General features: G+C 39.0%; 1 protein-coding gene across 1 annotated transcript in view; it reads left to right on the plus strand.

Annotated features, from left to right (window-relative positions):
• Positions 1 to 68: 68 nt before the first annotated feature.
• Positions 69 to 22,569, plus strand: part of LOC138724307 (transmembrane 9 superfamily member 3-like) — a 46,312-nt gene continuing 23,811 nt past the window's right edge. The window contains 6 exon segments of the mRNA XM_069864241.1: positions 69 to 130; positions 132 to 270; positions 8,319 to 8,514; positions 15,440 to 15,562; positions 17,974 to 18,134; positions 21,734 to 21,811. Coding sequence (XP_069720342.1) covers positions 69 to 130; positions 132 to 270; positions 8,319 to 8,514; positions 15,440 to 15,562; positions 17,974 to 18,134; positions 21,734 to 21,811 — 759 coding nt within the window.

Consider the following 22,569-nt stretch of genomic DNA (forward strand, 5'->3'; position numbering starts at 1 on the left):
CGCCGCCGCCCCTCCCGGCTTGGCTCCCGGCGGCCGCCGTAGTGGCGGCGCTTCCGGCGTGCGGCCGGATGACGTGGCCGGGCGGGGCGGAAGTGGCGTCGTGGGTCGGAGTTGGCGGCGCGGGGCCGGCTCCGCGGCGGGGCCTCTGCGAGCGCGGGGACGCCGAGGCCCGAGATGGCGGCGCCCGGGCTGCAGCTCCGCGCGGCCGCCGCGCTGCTCCTCCTGCTCTGGCTGCCGCTGCGCGCTCGCGCCGACGAGCACGACCACATGGTGAGGCGGGGCCCGGGCCCGCGGAGCGCGGCGGGGAGGCTGGCGGCTCCCGGGGCTTCCTCCTCGTCTACACCCTCGCCCCCGCCTCTCTTCGCCCGGGGTGTCCGGGCCGCGCGGGCCGGGGCCGGGCGGCATCGGGCCGGGCGCTCTCTGAGTCGGGGCGGGGCTGCCGGAGCGCCCTGATCCGGTTCGCACATCCTTGTGGCGGCCGCTCGCGCCGTTTCCTGGAGCGGGTGGAAGCCCGGGCAGGGCCGGGGGCCCGGGGGCGGCGCTCGGGACCGGCAGCGCTTTTCTGAAGCGCCTGCAGCGTCACCCAAGAACCATCTCTAGGAGGTTAGGTGCCTGCGCTTCGTCCCTCTCCGGTTTTACACGAGTGTTGTTGCCCCTGGCTTTCGGGGGGGGGGGTGTGGGAGTCCGTGCCGTGGCCTGAGGTGTGCTTTTGGAACGAGACTGCTGAAAACATTTTTCTTTTGTTTCCCTGTTGTGCTCCCGAGCGTTAGGAAATGTCGATTTCTTAATGTAGCTTTCTCTGGGTGTGGTGTGGTAGACTTAATAGCTGTTTCTAGTAAAACAGATGGTTACCATAGATGGCTTTCCTGTAAGTATTAGTTAATTAGTTGCCTAATTCTGTGTATTTACAAGACTTGAGAGTTGTTTAGGATTGTTTTTGTTTTTTTAAAACCTAATAGGATTTATCAGTGTTGCCCATAAAGTTAAGCTAGTGTTGAATGCTTTCGAGGAGCAGGTATTCTTTCAGGTAGCCTAGATTTTGGTGCCGAGTATGTGGTTTAGGGTTGGATTTTTGCTAAAGTGAGATGGTTTTCAGCGTAGCCTTGTTTCTTTTAAAGGCCATTTGACTTAAGGGGTTCCTAAAAAACTGGACGAGAGGGAATGACCTCAAACTCTGCCAGGGGAGGTTCAGGCTGAACATTAGGAAAAAATGTATCATGGAAAGGGTCATTGGGCACTGGCACAGGCTGCCCAGGGAGGTGGCTGAGTCCTTGTCCCTGGAGGTGCTTAAGAGATGTGTGGACGAGGTGCTGAGGGGCATGGTTTAGTATGGTTGGACTCGATGATCCGATGGGACTTTTCCAACCTGGTGATTCTATGATTCTATGATAATTATTATTTAATATTGATAATCTTCTGCGGAAAATAAGATTTCATAAATGTGTCGTTGAATTGTTTGTGAGATCTCCTTTTAGAAGTGAGTTCTGATAATTTTTATGTCTTCTAAACGATTACCTAAACAATTGCCAACGGAGATCACAAATTCCTTTTGAAGGCTTGTCATTTTTTTATTTTAATTACTCTGCTCTTCAGGCCTATAACTCTCTCTTTGATTTAGCGTTCTCATTCATGTAGTGTCCGGTTTAGTAGCATCATGTCATAGGTTAGGAATAGTTGATGGAGGAAGACAGTTACCTTTTTTAGGAAGGCTGTCTCCTTGCTTAGATATTCTGTGCTTTAATATTGTGCAGGAGATTGGAGTGGAAGAGTTAATAGTGTGAATGAGGCATGAACAGGATTTTGTAGTAGCACACTGATTTTGAGATTAAGAATTGGAAAGAAGTGTTCCTTAAATACTGTGGTTTAATGCATTTCAGTTTTGAGTATGTTTGTATTTGGAAGATTAATCTTTTTGTAAATGAAGTGGTTTATTTAATTTTGGAGGCTCAGCTCACTTTTAGGGAAATGGAGGGGAAATAGCAGTGTGCCGATTCAGGGCTCAGTAACTTCAAAATGTAGATTCTAACTGACTTTAAGACTTGAGTCCTCTTAGTAGGAGCACACACCACTATGGGCTGCCATTGCCTTATTAATGCTTTAGAGTACAACTTATTGTGCCCAGGTTCTTGGCTGTATCTGGATAAAAGGTGTATTGGCATGACTTGCGACAGTTCGCTTTGAACTGTGGACGTGCAAGAACTTATCTGCGTCAAGCAAGCTGAACATTTAAAAGTACTGGCTTAACTGTTCAATGCTCTGTGTTAGCAGGTTAGGTTTTTAATTCCTTTACTGCTGCTATAATGCATAATAACATACAGTATTTATAAAACAATACACATGTGTAATAATATGCAGTTTTGCATTAATATAAATTATCTGTTAATGTTTTATATATGTCCTTTGTTTTGTAACAGTAGGACTCCATAAGCAAATATTATAGAAGCTAATTACAAGAGGACTCTGTGTGAATCTCTAGGACTATAAGTACTAGTGTTTCTCTCATTCCCTGTCCTGTTTCTGCAGCTTTGCTTTACCAGTAACAAATTATTAAAATTGATCTTTTTCTCACTGAAAGATATGCTGGTGTTCAAGGAACTGCATTGTGGAAAGCCGCATTCCAAACTTCAGCTTGAGAAAAGGAATAAAATTATATACGTTCTGAACGAAACTGTCTTGATTTGAATTTATTTTGCTGAATCATCACCTAAGATTTGGTAGTTGTAATTTTCTTTATGCCTCCATCACTTTTTGTGAAGTGTTTTCATGGTTTAGAAAAGAATATCAGCAACCTGCCAGTCTCATATCCTTTTCTGCGGCCTGTCATATTCTAACTTAATCTAGCCTTAATTGGTTTTTAGGATAAATAGTTTATTTCAAGAGCTACCACAATAATTTCTGCAGTTGTTCAAAGAGAACATTTAAGTTGTTTTCCACATCACCAGTGCCCTAGTAGGTAACAGGAAAGGAAGCTGTATGTACCGTGCTGAGGAATAGTGTCTCAGTATTGCTATGCTTCAATAGTTTTTAAACCACACAGATGTATGGAAGTTGCCTTTATATTAAGTCTCAAAGTGGTGCACACACTTGTGTTTTCAGTAGTTAAATTGTCACGGAAGAAGTCCGTGCTTGGCCAGGTCAAACTATGCAAGCTCCATGCCAGGTTAGTGTTCTGCAGGAGACTAGAATGGTGGTGTTGCCTTGTTGCCAATATTGATGGATTTTAGCTTGCGTACGCATATCTCCAGTGCTTTGAACAGGCAGTGTGACCATATTGTGCTGCTGTGGAACAGATATCTTCAGCTGTGGTGCAGGCTGTAGCTGACACCTGGTTGCACATCAGGTGCAGATTGGTTCTCTACCACCTGGGTGGCAGTTGCAGGGAAAAAAGTTTCTGAAGGTGTCCCTCCCATTAATCACATTGTACCTGCGAATGGCAGGTGAGTTGTGTTGATGTTGAGACTTTTTAAGGCTGACGCTGTGGTTTTGCATAGTTGAAATAGATCTGTATGGTTACTAAAATACTGAGCTTATATTAAGCTCAGTGAAAAAAAGATGCAAAGCTGAACTTTTTATGCTTACAGAATGAGTAGTATGTTTTTCATAAATTACAGTAAGTAAAAGGTATTTGAAATGGTGTTTTGTAGTCTTCTCACATTTGGCAGTTGTGAACTCTGTGAATTCTCACAACCATTACCAAGTTGTTAAATGCTTGTGTCTGTGAACATAATTGGGATCTCTGAGCTATGTGCAGTATATTGTCCCTACATGTGAACCAAAACCAGAAGAACCCACAGAGGTACACCAGGGTAGAGACTGCAGTATCTTATTTGACTTTTTTTTGGTTTGTCAGTTACTATGTTCTTAACAGGACACTGGTGTCCATCTTCTGGCATTTGAAAAGCTGCCTTTCCACCGTCAGATTCTGTGTAACCAAGTCAGGAAAGAGAATGAAGAGCAGAAAAGAACTCAAATTCTCTTGTACTGAAGTACTGCCAAGTCCTTCCTGTCAGGAAGATGTTTGGCACGTGTTTTCATAAGGGATGAAGATAAAATTGCATTGATGCATAGGTAAAACTCTAGGTATTAGATTCATGTCACTGAAATAATCTACTCTGCAAATCTTTAATTTTACTTCAAATTATTTTACCATTTGTCATGTTATTTCATTACTACTTTCCCCTGATGCAAGGCTTAGTCGTTTAGATGCATCTGTAGGAGGAATATGTTAGTTTCTTTTCTAGAAGTCCTGTAGCAGTGATAGGTCTAACAGTGACTCAGGACCCTTATCATATGTGGAACAAGAGAAAGAAAATGTTATTTACATATCTTATGACGACAGCTATGCATGGTGAATTTAACTTACTGGAAGGGTGAGGTGAATATTCTTGCACACTGCAGCTGACTTCCGCTTTTGTTTGGTTTGTGCCTGTATTGATGGGGAGTTCTTGATGCCTTTTTCATGTTGACTGGAATCTGGCAGAATTTCAGCTAGTCGAAGTATTTTGCATGCTGATTATACTATTACACACCAAATAAAACTTGCATAACCAACTGTATAACAGGTTTTGGAAGAGTTCATTGGACTCTTCACATCTTCTGTGTTGGTTTTGACTATGAGTTATTGCTGACTTGCCTATTATGGTTAACAGAAGGCAGTAGGATTTTGATTTGCTCTGTTGTATTCAGATCGCAGAGGGTACTGCTCATCAGCCAATATTAAAGCAATAAAAACTAAGGGTTCTTCTGGTTTGTCATTTTTTCCGGTGTGTCTAAGGCTGATCAGTTCCTGACCATAATGAGAATAGGTTCTTCGATGTTCTTTCTACCAAGAATGAAAGGTGGTGCTATGGAGTTGAAATTTTATTCCTGTTTTCTGTGGCTCCAAGTTCACCAGAGTTTGCAGGAGACTCCACATATGCTGAAAGAAGATAAAAAAGTGCATGACAGAAGTTGAAACTGCTGTAAGACTGACAAGGGATGTGCTGACCAAAATCTAACTGGTATTGATACAGCATACCCAAGTGTTGTGGCTCCACTGGGATCGGGACTTTATTTAGCAACTTGCTTTATCTCTCTCGTAGTGTGACATTTTTGCTGGAAGGTATGTTGTGCTTTCTCCACACACAGAAGTCCTCATACAGAGGAAACAGAATAGTCCTGCAAGATGCTCCGGTTCTTTGTCGTGCCTAAATAGGAATAGTTTTCCTGTGAGTGTATTGACACCATTATTTGTTGTAGATGATTTGATATTTTTGGATTAGTTTTGGACTCCATGATACTTGAGGTCTTTTCCAACCTAGTGATTCTGTCATATTGTCAAGGTAGTAAGGAAAAAGAAAAAAAAAAAACCAACCCAGACCCTAAAAACGCAAACCACCACAGACTTGAGCTCTTTGATAGCTCTGAGTTCTTGCCACCAAATTACCCTACCACTAGGGTAGGGTTAGAAGGATGAGATAGGTCATGACAGGGAAATGTATTTAAATATGAAAGCTCATCTTCGTAATTAAGAATGAGCAAACGCCCACAGATATAGGGAGAAGAAAATCTGTTTGAGTTTTATGAGGCACCACCACCCTCAAATTCAGGCTGAAATTGCTTGACCTGGGTTTCTTGCTACAGCCCTCTTAATTTTCGGGGGTCACGGCAAGCACATGATAGGCTGCAAATTTCTGTGACTTGGGGACTTGCTGATTGTGAATGAGATTTAGCCTGAGATGACTGAAGTGCTGTGTTCATTTATGTAGCAGTCCTGAACAGATTTCTGTTGTGCTCTTCTGTGATGGTTGTCAGAAAAGAGGAAGTAATAAATCTAGACTGAATTCTTTGCTTGTGTTTGGTTTGATCCGTTTTCTGTCCAGAGCAGACTGACGGCATCTTGGAGACGTTGGTGGGGGAAAACTTGTAGGCCCTGGAGGAGGGCTCAGCATTATGCAGATAAGAGACAAGCAAAGACCAAATCTGTTATTGCAGATGTTGTACTTGTAACAGATGTAACATAGTTACATTATTAGATCAGAACACGTGACGAGATTTTGAATTATATGTTCTTAAGAAGTTGGTTTCTATCACTTGAAGGTGATCTGGTATCATTCCAAAAATGCAGAGGTTTCAACCTCATTATGAAGCAGGTCAGAAACAAGAAGCTAAGTAAAGTAGTGTGAACGCTCGCTTTATTCACGCAGTGTCAAAGATGAACTCAGACTTAAGGATGTTGTCATATTCTATTAATGAAGGTTGAACAGATATAGCTCAGTTCACACGTGTAAGCTGCTGCACTTTAAGGAGTAACACTGAAGTGGGCCCTTGGCAAGTTAAGACCATTTTGAGAAATGGCTGAAAATATGTTCTGCAGCTGTTAATGGGTGAAACAGAAGATGTGCTAGGCATAACAGACTGGGAAGGAATAAAGACCAACTTGTCCCTTGCAACACTGACAGGCGCTAGAGGTGGTATCATACTGCAGGTTCCACTGTCTGCTTCAGCTGCTGAGGGGGCTGGAGCTGTGATTTTTATACTTCCTTCTTTCCCAACTGTCTTTGAAGTTGGACAACCATGCTGCAGTGGTATAACCTTTCTGCTTGGTGGCAGAGAGGAGGAAGATCTGCTTTCTCTTGCTGTATTGTTTACTCTTTCTTTGTTCTTTCATTGACATTCTTTACCTGTCAGAAATATTCCAAAGTGTGTGCTCTGCAAATGGGCAGGTTTGTGAAACTGATAAGTGTTTGGTCTCTGCTGCAGCTCAGAATGGAATTAGTAAGATATTTCAAGTTTCTTGTTGGAGCTCACTTGCCTAAGGAACTGGAATGACCCTTGTGCATCTTTGTAAATAAAGAAGATGAGGCTTGTAATTGAAGTGATGTGTTAGTATAAAGGGGTAAAATGATTTTGCAAAGCATGATAGTTTAAATCCTTGAGTTTAAAAGTTAAACACTTCAAACAAGATTTTATTGCATTCCATGTGTGGCTAATTATTTCTGAGTTAACCTGTTGTCCATGGTTATTCAGAATAAATGGAGTCTAAGAGCCTTTGTTCATTTATTAAAAAGGGAGATGCAGAACTATATTAGGTATTTCAACTATGCGCTGTAAAATAATTACAGCTAATTAATGTTTTACTTTCTTTTCCTCTCTGATGTGTTCTGTGTTTATGTATTGGTCTTAAAATAATGCTTTATTATTTTTTACTTTAAAAAGTCAACATCTGTGGTGATTGTGATTGCAGGTGTGTACAGTTATAAGTAGATTTTTTTTCCTCTACCTTAAAAGTTAGATCACTGTCCCTCCTAATTGGTTGAAGTTATAGTAGATGAAGAAGTTGTATTGGGTGGGAGACTTTGTGGTAACCAACAAACCTGATAGCTCATACAGACAGATTTGGATGTAGTGCAAGTAATGAATTCAGAAGAGTTAAGTGATTTGAAATCATGTAGTATTTGAATTCTGCTATGGGAATGACTTCAAGGGCTTTTTTGTTGTTGAAAAATTGTAAGGGCTTGAAAATTATTACTGCTCTTCTAGCCAAGGAATAAACTCTCCTGGCTAACAGTAGCAGTGGAAAGTCAAGGGTGAGTGTTCCTGGAAAGAATTTCATGGCAGCCACCAGACTCCTTGCTGTTCTGTTTTTTTGGTTTTGGTTTTTTTTTTTTCACTGAGAGAATGTTGGAAATACATCAAAACACAGGCCTTCAGTCTGACTTATTTTTGTCCCTTGGCTATTGAAGTATGCCACAGATTAATTTTAGTGCTTCCTCTGAGGTGTTGCGCTCTTCTGGGAATTTTGAATGTAATTTATACCATTACAAAAATGGAAAGGAGTTGCATTTTAGGAAAGTACGCTACACCTGTAACCATCAATAGATTGCCTGATTTATTTGCTAAGATCTTGTGTAACAAAGCGTAAATCTGATATTTCCTTTCTCTCAGTGGAGATAAGTAGTAGAGTTTTATTTTCAACTGATGCATGTTTCCACAAAATTTCTAAAAGTTTATTTTTGAGACTTCTGTTTTTCTCTGCTTCTGCTCTCTGTATCTTCTGTTTCTCTGTTAAATTTGTATGAAACCCTCTCTTCTGATACTTCAGAGGGGACGCTCTAGGGAACTATGATCAATGGAGCTTTTTTCTGTAGGAAAGCAGGCTTAAAATCTTGTCCTAGAATCCCTGCCACCCAAAAGACAAAAATACTTACCTGTCTTTAAATGTAACTGTTACCTGTGATTGAACAATCCTGCCTTGCTACTTAATGTGAACGAAGGGTTTCTTGAATATTTTTGTTCTTCTGGGCTTCTTGTCTAACTCAGTAACTTTTATCTTTCAGTACAAAGATAAAGACGAAGTTGTTCTATGGATGAATACAGTAGGACCCTACCATAATCGCCAAGAAACGTACAAATACTTCTCTCTCCCTTTCTGTGTGGGATCAAAAAAAAGCATCGACCATTACCATGAAACCCTTGGAGAAGCACTTCAAGGGGTTGAATTGGAATTTAGCGGTCTAGAAATCACATTTAAAGGTAAGCAATTGGGAGTGTATTTAGTCACTTCAAAAACAACCAGCCTTTAAAACTTGATTTTTGAACTTGAACTAGCAAGTTTGCTCCTGCTAGCAACTGAGCGCATTTTATACTGTTGCTTGAAGTGCCTTCCAGGTTGTTTTTCAGTTTACAGTAACCTTTTCATCTTTGTGCCCTGTAGGGAAGATGCTTACAGTAGGTACATGCTTCTGAAATAACTGCTTACATTCTGTGAAGTAAAACTAAGCTTCCTGCGGATGAATGATTAGAAGTATATTTACTGGAATTAATATCCTGGAATTATCCATTCTGAAGATGTGGGGTTTTTTCCTATGTTGTTGAATACTTGCATACTCTCTGCAATTTGAAAGGAGTAGAAAGAGCTCAATATCTCAAAGTTCTACCTTAACACAGAGTTAATTGTTGTATCCTTCTGGGTTACTGTCTAGTTTAAAATACCTTTGACAAATGCCTTTATATTATTTGCTCTAACTCATCTCGTGCCAGTCAAGATCGAACTGGCTTGTTCTTTCTTTCCTTTTGTTTCCTGCCCTATCCAACTTTTAATACTGTTCCAGAAATGACATTTAACTTATTTTGCAAGCACATTTCTTGATGTTAAGGGCTGAATCTTCTATTGCATAATTTCCCTGTGTGTCTTCTTTGGTACCCAGACTCTTTTCAGACACCTGTAACTGGTAGTTGCAGGGCTTCAAACAGTAACAGATTCTTTTTGTCAGTATTGAATTTTAACATTTATATATTTAATCCAGTTTAGGTTTCTGTGTATATGTGATTTTTTTCCCTAGAGGACTACACTTCATTGCATCACCAGTACTTAACTGGATGGAGAATGTAAGCATAGTATCTCACCTGAGCATTTGCAGTTGGATGGGACTCAGTTTGTAAGTTACTAAAGTTTTATCCAAAACTGGACATCTACAGTTTAAGATACTTGCTGGTTTTGTTATTATTAGGATAAGTGGAATAAAAGATTAAAAATTTTGTTAAAACCATAAATTCTTCATAATTTTTTAAGTTGCATAGGGGATCACATCTCTGCATTAAAGGAATTTGGAGTTGAACTTTTCTTGTTAAGAAGAGAAAATGTACCCTCACAAACACTGGAAAACAGTCCTATTACTGGTTTGCAGGGCTTGTAGCCTGCTGAAAATTTTATTCAATATGGGAGAATAGTTTTTCTGTCAAACCTCATAGAGTATGCTCAGAAATGCAAATGGAAGGAGCAGCAAAGGCAGCTGGCAGCAATTCAGTATGGCTGTGAAGTTTAAGTAAAACTTCTGTTGTCAGATATGACTTCTTTTTACAGCCAGCTATATGTGCAATTATTACTTGTTAAATTACCCCATCTTTACAAAGACATTGTGTCATTCCGATGACGAGTGTACTCCCTACATGCAGCACCAAATTGAAAAGATGGAAAGGTTTTTGGGTTAATGTTTACTGTTATGTAATGTCCTATTCCTACATTTATTTTCTGAACATTATCTGTGGTTAATTTATTCCCCTATGATATAAAATTTTTGCTATATTAAGTCTTTAATTTTGTGACTAGGAGCACTAATCAGATTGTGGTGCTCTGCATCTTGCTTTTCAGTACTTCATCCTGGACCTGCCCTTTTCCTTACTGACCTAGAGGTAGTAATTCAGTAATCTATTTTTATAGTGGAAATGTTGAGATTATATTGAGGGAAGGAAATAGACTGGCTCAACATCAGGAACTGACTGAAATGCTTGAAAAATTTTCTCCTTTAGGGGTCCAAAAGAGCTAGAGCCTCTGTTGTACCAGAAATACATGCAGTGGGCAGGCTTGTTTAGAGTTGTAAATTGTGTTCAGCTTTATTGCTAAATCCCAGAATGACCTGAGTTGGAAGGGACCCACAAGGATCATTGAGTCCAACTCTTACCACTGCACAGGACATGTCCCAAATTTACACCATGTGTCCGAGTGTGTTATCCAAATGCTTCCTGAATACTGTTAGGCTTGGCGCCCTGACAGCTTCTCTGGGGACCCTGTTCCAGTGCTCCACCACCCTCTCAGCGAAGAACCTTTTCCTGATGTCCAACCTAAACCTCCCCTGGCACATCTACCTGCTGTTCCCTCCGGTCCTACCATTGGTCACCAGAGAGGAGAGATCAGCACCTGCTCCTCCTCTTTCCCTTGTGAGGAAGTGGTAAACTGCTGTGAGGTCCCCCCTCAGTCTCCTCTTCTCCAGGCTGAATAGACATGGAGTGACTTCAGTCGCTCTTCATCCTGCTTCCCCTCTAGACCCTTCACCAACTTTGTGGCTCTCCACAGGACACTCTCCAGTATCTTGATTTCCTTTTTATACTGCGGCACCCAAATCTGCACACAATACTCGAGGTGGGGCCGCACCAGTGCGGAGCAGAGCAGGACAATCGCCTTCACTGGCTAGCAGTGCTGTGCTTGATACACCCCAAGACACAGTTGGTTCTTTTGGCTGCCAGGGCACACTGTTGGCTCAAATTCAGCTTGCTGTCAACCAGAACCCCCAGATCCCTTTCCATGGGGCTGCTCTTCAGCCTCTCGCTCTATGTATGTCCAGGGTTGCTGTATCTCAGGTGCAAAACCTGGCACACTGAGATAACAGATAAAATAGATGGACCTTTCAGTTTATTTTTTGTTTCCTGTTGTGACCACTGGATAGTCTGTAGTCAAATGTAGTTTAGCTCTGCAGAGTATTTTCTGCCATTTCACAGAATCACTAGGTTGGATAAGACCTCCAGGATCATCAAGTCCAACCATTCCTATCAACACTAAACCATATCCCTGGACAACTGAGGGAAATATGCAGAAGTAGTGCATGGACAAATACATTCTTCTGTGAATAGACTCTCAAATGCTTCTGTAAAAGATTCTAATAATGGAGAATTAATGAGGTTCTGGTCCAGTAATTCTTTAATCTTACACTTAGGAAAAAAAGATATTAACATCTCTTTTCTTGTACGAAAATAAGTACACCTTGGATAATACTGAACTTCTGTCTTCTCAGTACATAGAAATTGCTACTATTCCGATTTGATTAAGAGAAGTCTTTTGGAAGTCAGAGCTACAGGGAGCCAAAGTCACCTTGGGCTAACATGAATTCAGGGTAGTGGAAATATTCTGTGGGCTTTGTACCTTGTGATTGTTTTGGTTTTGATTACATCCCTGTCATATTAGTTTATCTGTTGTCTTCCATAGTTCTTTGTAACAGGTAAACCTGTTTTCGCTAAGTCTTGTTCTGCTTCTAGGTTAGGAGTTTCAGATTCACAGAAGCTTTTGCTGATGTTTTGATGCAGAAAGCTTTATATTTTCTGTTATAAGTATTATGTATTGTGAAAAATAGAGTGCAGTTTCTTCAGGGTTTCCACTCATCCTGTTTTTCTTAGGTGCCTTTTTGCACTTCTAACTGCTTCACCAGTGCATTCCAGGTATCTACTTGCTGTGTTTGGGTATATTCTTTCAGACAGCCTGGACATGTTCAAAACAGGCTTTGGATAGGTATGGAAGATTAGTGATTTTAAAAGAATCAGGTGTTTATAGCTTATAAGTATTAGTGATTTATGTGCTTCTCCATTTCCCAGCAGCTAGGGAATTGCTCTTCATCCCTGTCCTTTGTTGCTTTTAAAACTTTTGTTTATTGTTATGAACACATTAGTGCTTTGTGTAGATTGATAATATGTATTGGAGCTGCAGTGAATTTAACTCCCAACCAAAGTGGCTGCAGGTCAGATATTTTCTGTAGAGCAGGTGATAAGTGGTAGCTGGTTGATGACTAAGTATGTGCACATGATCCTGTCCATGTGCACTTCTAGGTTTTTCTTTCAGTCAGTGTCCTCTGGGTGAAAGATGAAGACAATAATCTCTTTGCTGTTAGCTGGCATCCAGTAGCTTCTATGTCTGGAATGAGAAAAGGGAAGTTAGAATTGCTCTAATAAATTACCTTCTGCAATAAAAACAGGTCCCACCTTCTCTACATAGTTTGACAGCTCAGCAGTAGCAGGTATCTGTGAAACTGCATAATTTTTCATCATGCTTGAAGAATTATTTTGGCTACGGCTGTCAATAACTGGAGTACTGTAGACTGTGTTAGTGAAACAGTCCATATTTTTTGAATTAGAAGTAGGAAATTACAGCTCTGAGAAATGTGTTCTTCTGAGAATGGAGGTTTGCGCTTGAATGCTTATGGTGGTGCCTGGTGGGGCAAATCCACAGAGTATTCAAGAGTCCATGATGTAGTGTTTCATTTTGTATTTAAAAATGTCGTATGAAAGGATACCTGCAACCATACAGGATGGCTGGATTTCCCTTTTGTTACAAAGGTGAACAATGCTGTTCTTGTATCGTGGATCTCAAATCTGTATAAATATCTTCATGAAGAAAGTAGTGGATTATTAACATATACTTATATTGTAATATAACTTTAAGTTTTTAGTTAGATTAATTCTCTTGTCAAACTAAATGTAGAGTAATAATGCTTTTTTTGTAATATGTCAAATACTTTATTCACGTATATGAATTGACATCCTCTACGTTACACCTGAGACCTAGTGAATTATGTGTTGAACATTGGGATCGCAGCAACTTCAGTTAGAAAATTAATTTTTGACATTGCCATAAAATGCCAATAAGAGAAGGTTAATTTAAAGGGGAAAAGGATTTTTTTAGCATACTTGAATTTTGCACTTGTTTGGAAATGTTATGAAATGACCGTACTTCTAAGTGACAATTTCTTGCCCAAGACTTCCTTCTGCAACCCCTCTAGAAAATATGAACAGGATGCTGTTCAGTATTGGACTAGAAGATGGTTAACTATAATGCGGTTTTATGTGGTTTATATGTTTGAATAAAGTCCAGTTGATCTGACTGTTCATAGGAAATTTGAAATCTGGCATAAGTGCACCTGCTTTTGTGATAAGTCTTGCTTCCAGGCTTAATGTGGTACTGACGCTAGTGGACCTGTACTATCATAGAATATTATGTAGCAGATGTTACCTCTTCGACACTCGTGTTGTAAGCACAATGCGAAACATACCTCTGATGACACAGTCCTCTTGGACACCCATGCAACCCTAACTTAGACAAGAACTATGCAACATATGAAAACCTTTGGATCTGCTAATGAAGTAGACTTCAGCTTCCCCAGCCACTGAACACTGTTCAAAGCTACTTGCATTTAATCATTTAACACCGTGGATTTAAGCTTAACCATTTAATTCTTTCCTGTAACTAAACGACAACTTCAGCATTCTCAGTGACTGGAGAAAGGAGTGCTTGCTTTCATTCCCTTGTTTTAGAGGGTGATGAGAGGATCTGTACTGTGTGGTCTGAGTGAGGGTGAAATCATACGGTATATGCCTATGTTTTGTGAGGCTGTTTCTAATGATTTTGCTGGGTTCTTGCTTATGTGCAGTGAAATAACTTGTAATGTAGTTGATCTGCAGTTGATTGTAATATCTCTGTGATGCGTTTTGGTATTCTGAATACCAGGAATAAAATCCCTAAAAACGGATTAAGACAGTTTTTGGGTGGCATGCTACAACTTGTGGCCTGCTCAGATGTCAGCTCAGCCACAAGAGCCACTGTTTACCTTCTAGAGCTTTGGATGTAGGATGCCTTGTTTAATAGAGTTGGGGGTTTTGTGTGTGTGTTTGGTTTTTTAATTATTTTTTTAAAAAGGCAAATTCCGGGGATCTTAAAGCCCACGGAGTAATTTGGAAGTAGATTACAATCTAATAACAGATTTGTCTTGGTTAATAACTACAAATAAAGGCTGCTATATTCAGGCTGTAAAATGGGAGAAGTTTCTAAGCAGAGCACTTAAGTGTAAGCACTTAAGTGTAAGCACTTAAGTTCATATAATTTTTATTTCACTTAATTTCATTTTCTGTTTCATTTTATTTTCTTTTATATTAGTTAGTTTATATTATTTATATTTGTTATACTATTTATTTTCTATTATATTAGTGCACGAGAAAGTAAGCTGAATTTTGATACAAATTAGAGCTGTACTTGGGGCACAAATTAGTTTAATCTACTAGAAATGGTTTCTTGGCTCCAGTGATGACAAAAAGAGGAGAGTGGGAGTCATAATTCTTTATGTTCACTTTGTTTTACTGTTTGCAGAGTGAAAACATTTACTGATAAACAGCTGCGGGGGGGTGTCTCTAAATTTGTTGCTGCCTGAATTCTTGTAAATATGAGCCCTTTTTGTCTTTTTGTAGTTGAAGAGGAAACATTATGGAAGGAAATAGGGATGTGAAAGAATGACTGCTAACTGCATTACTTATGAAGTGTCAGTGGGGAAAAACAGCTTTCTGGCTCAAAGAAGATTTATTTTATTACCAAATGCAGCCTCTTGTGCTTTCTTCGTGTTATTCCTATTTTCGTCTTCTGTCTTTTTTTTCCCCTACGTTTACCCTGATTGCTTTGTTTCTTCCTTTATGGTAGTTTCTTGGAAACTGAGAGCTTTAGAAAGCTTTAGTTTTTACGAACAGTATTGCTCATCAGTTTCTGTGAGCCTGATTATACTAAAATGCAGATATGTTATCATACACAGATTCAGGTATTTGTCAATAATTTCATACCTCTTGTTAAAGTAAAAGAGGTCTCATAGTCTGGCCAGGTAAGGCTGCCATCAGCTAATGGATCTTAATTAAATGCAGGTGAAGGAGCAAAAGGTACTTTGAAGCCTACTTTGAAGGTACAGGAAGCTTCTGTATGTGGAAAGGTAGAATACAAACCCAATTGTGTAATTGCTTTATGATTCCTTTTTAAATATCCTTTTTGTTACCTACTGAGGATAGCCAAGAGGAATTAAAGTCTCCAGCAATGTCCATTTGCTTTTACTGTGCACCACCTCATTCATAAAACATTAACTGTCCTTTAATTTTTTTGCAGATGATCTGATGCAGACTAGTTACTGTGAAATCGACTTGGACAAAGGAAGAAGAGATGCATTTGTATATGCTATAAAAAATCACTATTGGTACCAGATGTATATTGATGACTTGCCAATATGGGGTGAGTGATATCATGCCTAAACAAGTTGATTACTACTACAGGAGTCCTGTGATGGTGGGTTTCATGGAGTCATTTAATGACTAAGCTTCATTACAAGAATCTCACAAGTATGTAAAACTTATCTAACCAAATAATACAGGTGTGTGGAAAAATGCTACCCATCATTCATTCAAAGGGTGCATTTTTTTCTCTCTCATAATTTTAATTGGCTTTGGAAAGTAGCTGTCTGATGAACATGAGCCCCAGCCAGAAATGCCTGTGCTTTATTTGTTATTTGTCTGTTAGTCAGGAAGATTCTTGCTTTTTGTTTTGAAATGTATCTGGTTTTAAAAGATAACATTATAATGCCTGACAGGAAAAGAACTCCTATATTGTACTTGTTCTTTTCACCTGATTTGCTTAGTGTGTTTAACAGCTCACACATCTTAGTATGTGGCAGGGCTTTGAGTAGACCCTAATTAATCGGTGTGGCTGTTAGTATACTACTTGTGCAATTGCTGGTAGGTTTTTAAAAGGTTGCATGAGTGACAGTAGTTGTTGCTACAGTGTATTTTATGCTTTTGACCTTCCAGCAAAAGGTGGATGAATGATTTTTCTAGAATAGTGGATGGTGGATGCTAAGCAGACTTCTTTGGAATCCTGTGTAGCTAGTGAATCTTGGAGACTATTTTTTAGGACTGATTTTTCAGATCTTATTTGGGAACACTGTTTCTCCTCTAAAATACCAAAGAACAAATATGCTTACTAAGTCTTCTACACACTGACTTAATTTTATGCTCTCAGCTGAAAAATAGGTTTTACTGTGATTCCAGCATTCGTAATTTTCTTCATAAGTGTGCTTTGTATACATGAGAAGTCATTCCTAATGCTACAGCTAACAAGCATATAAAACCTAGATATCATCTTCATGTGATATTAAGAAGCTGGTTTTGATAGTTCTTTGGAACCAGGACCTCAAGTGGCTGTACGTATGATGCTGTGGTCATCTATTACTGGCAATGTTATGCAGTGACATGATCTGACAGGTGTGAAAGCAGGCGGTGCTGAAGATTTTTGTCTTTTTTCTGGGGTCTAGGGAAAACTAGCAGGGCTGCAGATTGGTTGGTCAATATTAGCCTGTTTTTTATTCCAAAAACTTTATTGGTTCTTGATGAGAAAGGAGTGGATGCACCTGAGCTGATCACGAGTTTATCTGCAAGTCTGAACAAATCTTTCTGACCTGTGTGTTTAAAATTCAGTTTAGAAAACTGTGAATATATGTTATCTGCATTAATTCTTATTTTGTTGGGTTCCTGTTCAACAACAGGAACATAGTGCTACCTAAAACTTAAGGTACCTTAAACTACTTAAGGCTACTCTTAAAAACTTAAGGCTACCTTAAACTCTAAGACCTGCTGCTTAGTGAACAGTGTGTATTAAAAATATTTCTGTTATCAAGGTGGCTTGAGTGATAAGGATGGATTCTCCAGCTTGATGGGGTCTTCGACTGTGTTGTATAGACTTGCCTACTACCATGGAATGTGGTGCTAGAGATACTATGGAAAACTGATATCTATTGGTTGGTTGGTTGTCATCGCATAGTTGTTAATTTCAGTAATTTAAGGAAAAACATTAGGACTGCTTTAAATACATGGAAGCAAGAACTTCAGAACTCTATTAACAATGATGGCATCCCTGAAATAGTCTGAATACTGAAGACTTTCTTCTGTTTTATTAAGGTAGTGTCCAGAATGGGTTTGCTCTAAGCTTGGATTAAAAATATCTTGTGCTAAAATGGATATTTTTTTTTTAAATTATATAAAGGCTATCATATTGATGCATTTAATTTGATTATCTTGTTGAGAACCCTACTAGCCAGCATGTATGACATGTACTGTATCACCTAATCTACTATTTTTTTTATTGTTGGTCACAATATTGTTTTTATTTTTATTGTAGCCACATTAAACCAAAATTTTGTTCCCCCAGTGTAAACGGATGAGTCCTTTTTTTAGTGCTGTGAAAAGAGTCAGTATTCTCTGAGGAGTAAGAGAAAAGGATTCAGATGGTGTTAATGTTTGCTGAGGATTCTAGGCAACTTCTGTTTAATTTTGTTGATAAAGCAAACTGCTCACTTATTTGGGCTCACGCATGTGGATTTGTAGCTTTCTTCCTGTCTCCTGGCAAACTTTATTGAAGTTCATGTTTTATATTCTTCGTGGTTTTCCACCTTGGTAAGGCCTACTGATGTCAGTCATACACACAGCCATTAATATCTGAAATTCTCCTTAGAAAGTCCTGAAAATATCCAGTAAGGGGTACTCTTGTTTTCAGTAAAGCCCAGCTTAAAAAAGGCAATTATTTTAAAAAATAATTACAGAATATTTGGAAAGCGTACCAGTAATCAATGTTTACCTTTGTTTCCTGTACAGGTATTGTTGGAGAAGCAGATGAAAATGGAGAAGATTATTATCTGTGGACTTATAAAAAGCTTGAAATCGGTTACAATGGAAATAGAATTGTAGATGTCAATCTGACCAGTGAAGGAAAGGTGAAATTGGTACCAAACACAAAAGTCCAGATGTCATATTCAGTAAGTAATTTGGTGATGCATCAGTAATTAGAAGTTCTACATGGTGAAATGGCTCAGAAATAGGTACTTGTATACCTGCAGCTATGTAATGATACGTTAGGCTATGTTGGAGAAGGATGCATCTTCATTCCTTCAAATATTTTATTTTCATTACTGAAAAACTTTGATAGGTTTATTAAGACTGAAGTAAAATGATGAACTTTTTTAAACACTTCAAACATACTGAAGCTTCTGTAATTTCCAAAAGAGTGTTATTGTGGGGAAAGGAAGATGTCCCAAAAGATATGGAGACTAGAAGTGTAGAGGACCCCTAGTAGGTGGTATGCATTTTTTTATTGTTTGAAGCTCTGACATTTACATTATAGCTTTGAAATGGATTCTGAGCTAGGACCAGACCCGCTGTAAGCTTTTACAAGCAGTTACTCTCAGAGCTTCTTCTGGTTTTGAATTTCCAGTAGAAATTATTCTTATTTATATCACCTTATTAGTAAGAGTTTTTGTTGAATCCCTCTGCTACGATACTGAATTGCTATGATAAAAGGTAATGAATAAACAATGTTTGCTAATCTGAGATAACAGATTAAATTCTTCAGTTTTCCTCCTGTTTTACCACAAGGCTTTTAGCACAAAGCATGATCAGCATAAAAGCCTGAATTCTCAAATACTCTATGAAATACAGTTTTACTCAAGTTGTTACAGCAAGAGAGGTAACAAATTATTAGTAGTGATCAACAACAATTTGACAGTAACAGCTTTTAAAGACAATGTGTCTAATCATTACTACAAGGGAATAAGTATAGTGATTAAGATTCATCACTAATTGCTTCATCATCGTCATCCAGATCCACTTTTTTTTCCTGCAGTGAGGATTTGAGAGGCTGTCTCAGCAGCTGGGGTCCCCACACAGTGCGTACACTTATGGATGAAGTCTCCAGCCATTACTGCCAGGGTCTTAGCTTTTATACCATTGAACAAACAACATAAATCACCCTAAAAAGCGGAATATGGCTCCAGCCCCTTACTGCCCCCAACTCCTCCTGGAACATGGTCAGGGTCCCAGGAGAGGAGAGGAAGAAGCAGCTGGATATCTCTTATCTTTAAGCTAAAGGGGCTGTAGAAACACAACATTCCTGCACAGCTCCTTCCTTTTTTAACACAACATCCATGGTTGTGCTGATTGGTCAGCTGGGGTGTTGATAGTTTTCTTTCCCTCGGCTTGTATACTAGAGAAGCTACAATTAGGGCAACACAGCCCAGTTCTCCTGCTATTGCCAGCTGTGAGACACTTCGTAACACTGATGTATTCAGAATAGCATAGCAGAGTTCTACTGATAATAGCATTGTGAAAAGTTTCAGATTGAACAGTATACATAGCAATGTAATACAAACAATGTTACCAATGTTGCTCTAGGCCTGTTGATCATGCAGTGTCACTTCACCTCCTTATTTATTTGATGTTAATTAGATTTCTAATGGTTCATTTCTGGTGTTCACCATGTGTGTATACTGAAACTAGTTCTTAATGCATTGCTTTTATACAGTGTGTTAGTAGTAGGTGTCAGCATAAGATTTTATTTCAGAGGATTGTTCTTCCCTCTATCGCGTTTGTCTTGTGCTGTATAAATTGTATATTTTGAAGTGTAGGTAATTGTGGGTTTTATATGTGCTTTCTAGAATTACATTGACACTAATCTCCCTATTTCTGCAGCAAAATTGGTAGTAGAAGTTTTGAAATATTCAATTTTGAATTCCACCAGCACTGTGAAGTCCATTTGCTCTGTGAATTTTGAGGTGGACAGCACTGAGTAGCTGCCAGTAATGAAAATAATGTTATATGCTCCCTAAACTACTTGGAGCTCAAGACTAACCTATCCAGTTCTCTTGGCACCATTGGGCAATTGCTGGGCTGGCACGCATGTGATGTTTAATTCAGAGATCTTTTAAGCAGGTGCATCTGCCACTAAGAAGCACTGCTAAGAACAAATCCCCCAGAGACAATGTTGAAAGCTATTTGTGTTCTCAACTATTAATCTTGAAAAAGGTTGTAATTTGAACTGAAGAACATTAATATCATACCTCAATGTGAGTAATACCTGAGTCTTGGGGTTTTTAATCTCAGGACTGTGGGGAGTAATAGGGGTATTCAATCTACATTTATATGCTTTCTTCTATACTGAATAAGGGAATATCTGTTGGGAAGGATTTTAAAGAGAGATGTACAAAGAGGATCCCTTCTTTTCAAGATCACTAAAAATCCTGATATTTCCTAATCTTGGCATGCTTTTGAAAAAAAATTTACTTCAAATTTGTGCTTAATTTCTGAAATTGCATTTAAAAATTAAAATGAAAACAATCTTGCAAAAATTCTTTAAAATACTTTTTGCTACTAGCACCTTCTAGTTCATTAGTACAATTAAATCTTCCATAGCCAAAGCAGGCCTGTGCAGCAGAGTAACTGATAGAGTGACAGCATATTACTGCTGATAGTATGGCCATAAATGCATGTTCTTCCAGCTAGTTTCAGAGTTAATTATTGGCAGTTGAAGTGTCTAGATTGCAGAATGCTGAGGTCTTACAGATTTTAGGCTGTAGCTTTTAGCTTATATATTTTAAAATTTTAGCATCTGTCTTATAGGGTTCAGCTTCATCCCTCTCATCCAGTTCCTTTCCAGACAGCTTGTATGTCAGTTTATGCCCTTTTCTTTCCTATTGGCATCTGTTTTAAATCTGTTCTTCTATCTTCTCATTGCCCTCATTTCTGTTAGACTGCATCTTTTTTCTTGGGCAGTGTACTCAAGAGAATTTAGGTACAGATGATTTCACAGTGCATGGCAGCAAAATGGATCTTGGTTGCCAATGGGGGAGCAGAAGTGGAGGGTGTTGTCATTGCTTAATGAACACTGGTAATGTTCTCCACAAGCCTGTCTTCATGCAACGCAGCACATGGAAGTATTGAGAAAGGACTGTGTACTGTCAACAAAAAATTCCACTGCTTTCTAGCACGTCATTCTTGAACACATTTAAACATACTTGCTTTTTCTAATGTTTGTTCTGAAATGTTGGGCAAATTCGAAAGGATTTTTCGAAAGTATTGCCCAAAAGTGACTTGAGAAAATTTATTGTTTTACAGTTACCTACTGTGGAAAAAACATCTGTGAAGTACTCAAGTAGTCATTTGATGAAACTGAAAGATAGGGTCATTTGATGGATTTTTGTTTTGGCACCTTCAGTGTGATTATCTTTATGACTTTCTTCTATAATTGTGAAGCGGGTTTGTTGTATTTGACAACTAGAATTTTACATTTAGTCTCAAAGAGACAGCAAGAGCAGAGCAGTGCAGGACTGGTTCTTCCTTTTTCTTAAACACGAGCATAGGCAAGATTAGCTCCATAAAGTAAGACAGCTAATGTTCATTCTGTGTCTGATATGTACATAGCAGTCTTTAAGGACACCAGTCCATTCTAGGTCTTGGCAAAACCAATCTTATTGAAGAAAACATTTGAAGTGGATGATTTTTTAAAATGTTTTGGGTTTCTGCATGTGAGTATAGCTAAACATATAAAAATGGGCTTTTCAAGTGTAAATTTTTCTCTGTTTAGGTAAAATGGAAGAAGTCAGATGTGAAGTTTGAAGACCGATTCGACAAGTACCTTGACCCATCCTTCTTTCAGCACAGAGTACGTATTATTCTGAGACAGCCTTACAAAATACCTCTTCAGAATGGTTTCTTTACTTCAGAAGATGTCATAGACTTTTTGGATGACATCTTTGATTTTTTTTTTAATGTCCCAGATGTAACAGGCAAGTCTAGGACCGTAAGGTTTAAGTGATAGTTTTGTTGCTCAAATAGGATGGCTCCAGTTTCTTGGAGTGCTTCTTTAAGAGTGCAGGCAAGCCTCAGGCCTCCAGCAAATAAAAAGCAGCTCAAGAAAATATATTCACGTGATGATTGGAAGCAGTAAAGTTTCTAGAACCATAGCTGTATGACTCCTAAGCTGAATAACTGTACTTGGTCGTATTTGTATTATTTACTGAAGTAAATGCAAAGCAAAAAGCATTAGCCTAAAGCAGTTAGCAGTATCAGTTGTGATGATTTTAAACCTGTGGTTGTAATCTCCTTAAGGATAGTATACCGAGCTATCTGACTTTTTGAAATTGGAGGATTTGTATTCTGTTTGAGGCTTGGTCAAAGCCAGAAGATGAGCTTGTTAGAGGCAAAATAATGCTGCTGCACATTTTGGTCCTGTGAAAAGCAACTAAATTTCCTTTGTTTTTTTGCCTGTGAGCCTCTCTTTTATTACTTAAACCTCTTCTCTAGGAAGGTAGCAGTACATCACGTTGCCTTTCCTTTACCAAGGGAGCATGTGCAGCCAGTTGTTCAAACTTTGCTGGTGTTTACATAAGCTCTGCCTTTGTCATGAGCAAGCTTGGCTGT

The sequence above is a fragment of the Phaenicophaeus curvirostris genome, chromosome 9 (genome assembly GCF_032191515.1).
Source record: "Phaenicophaeus curvirostris isolate KB17595 chromosome 9, BPBGC_Pcur_1.0, whole genome shotgun sequence".
In the NCBI taxonomy this organism is placed as follows: Eukaryota; Metazoa; Chordata; class Aves; order Cuculiformes; family Cuculidae; genus Phaenicophaeus; species Phaenicophaeus curvirostris.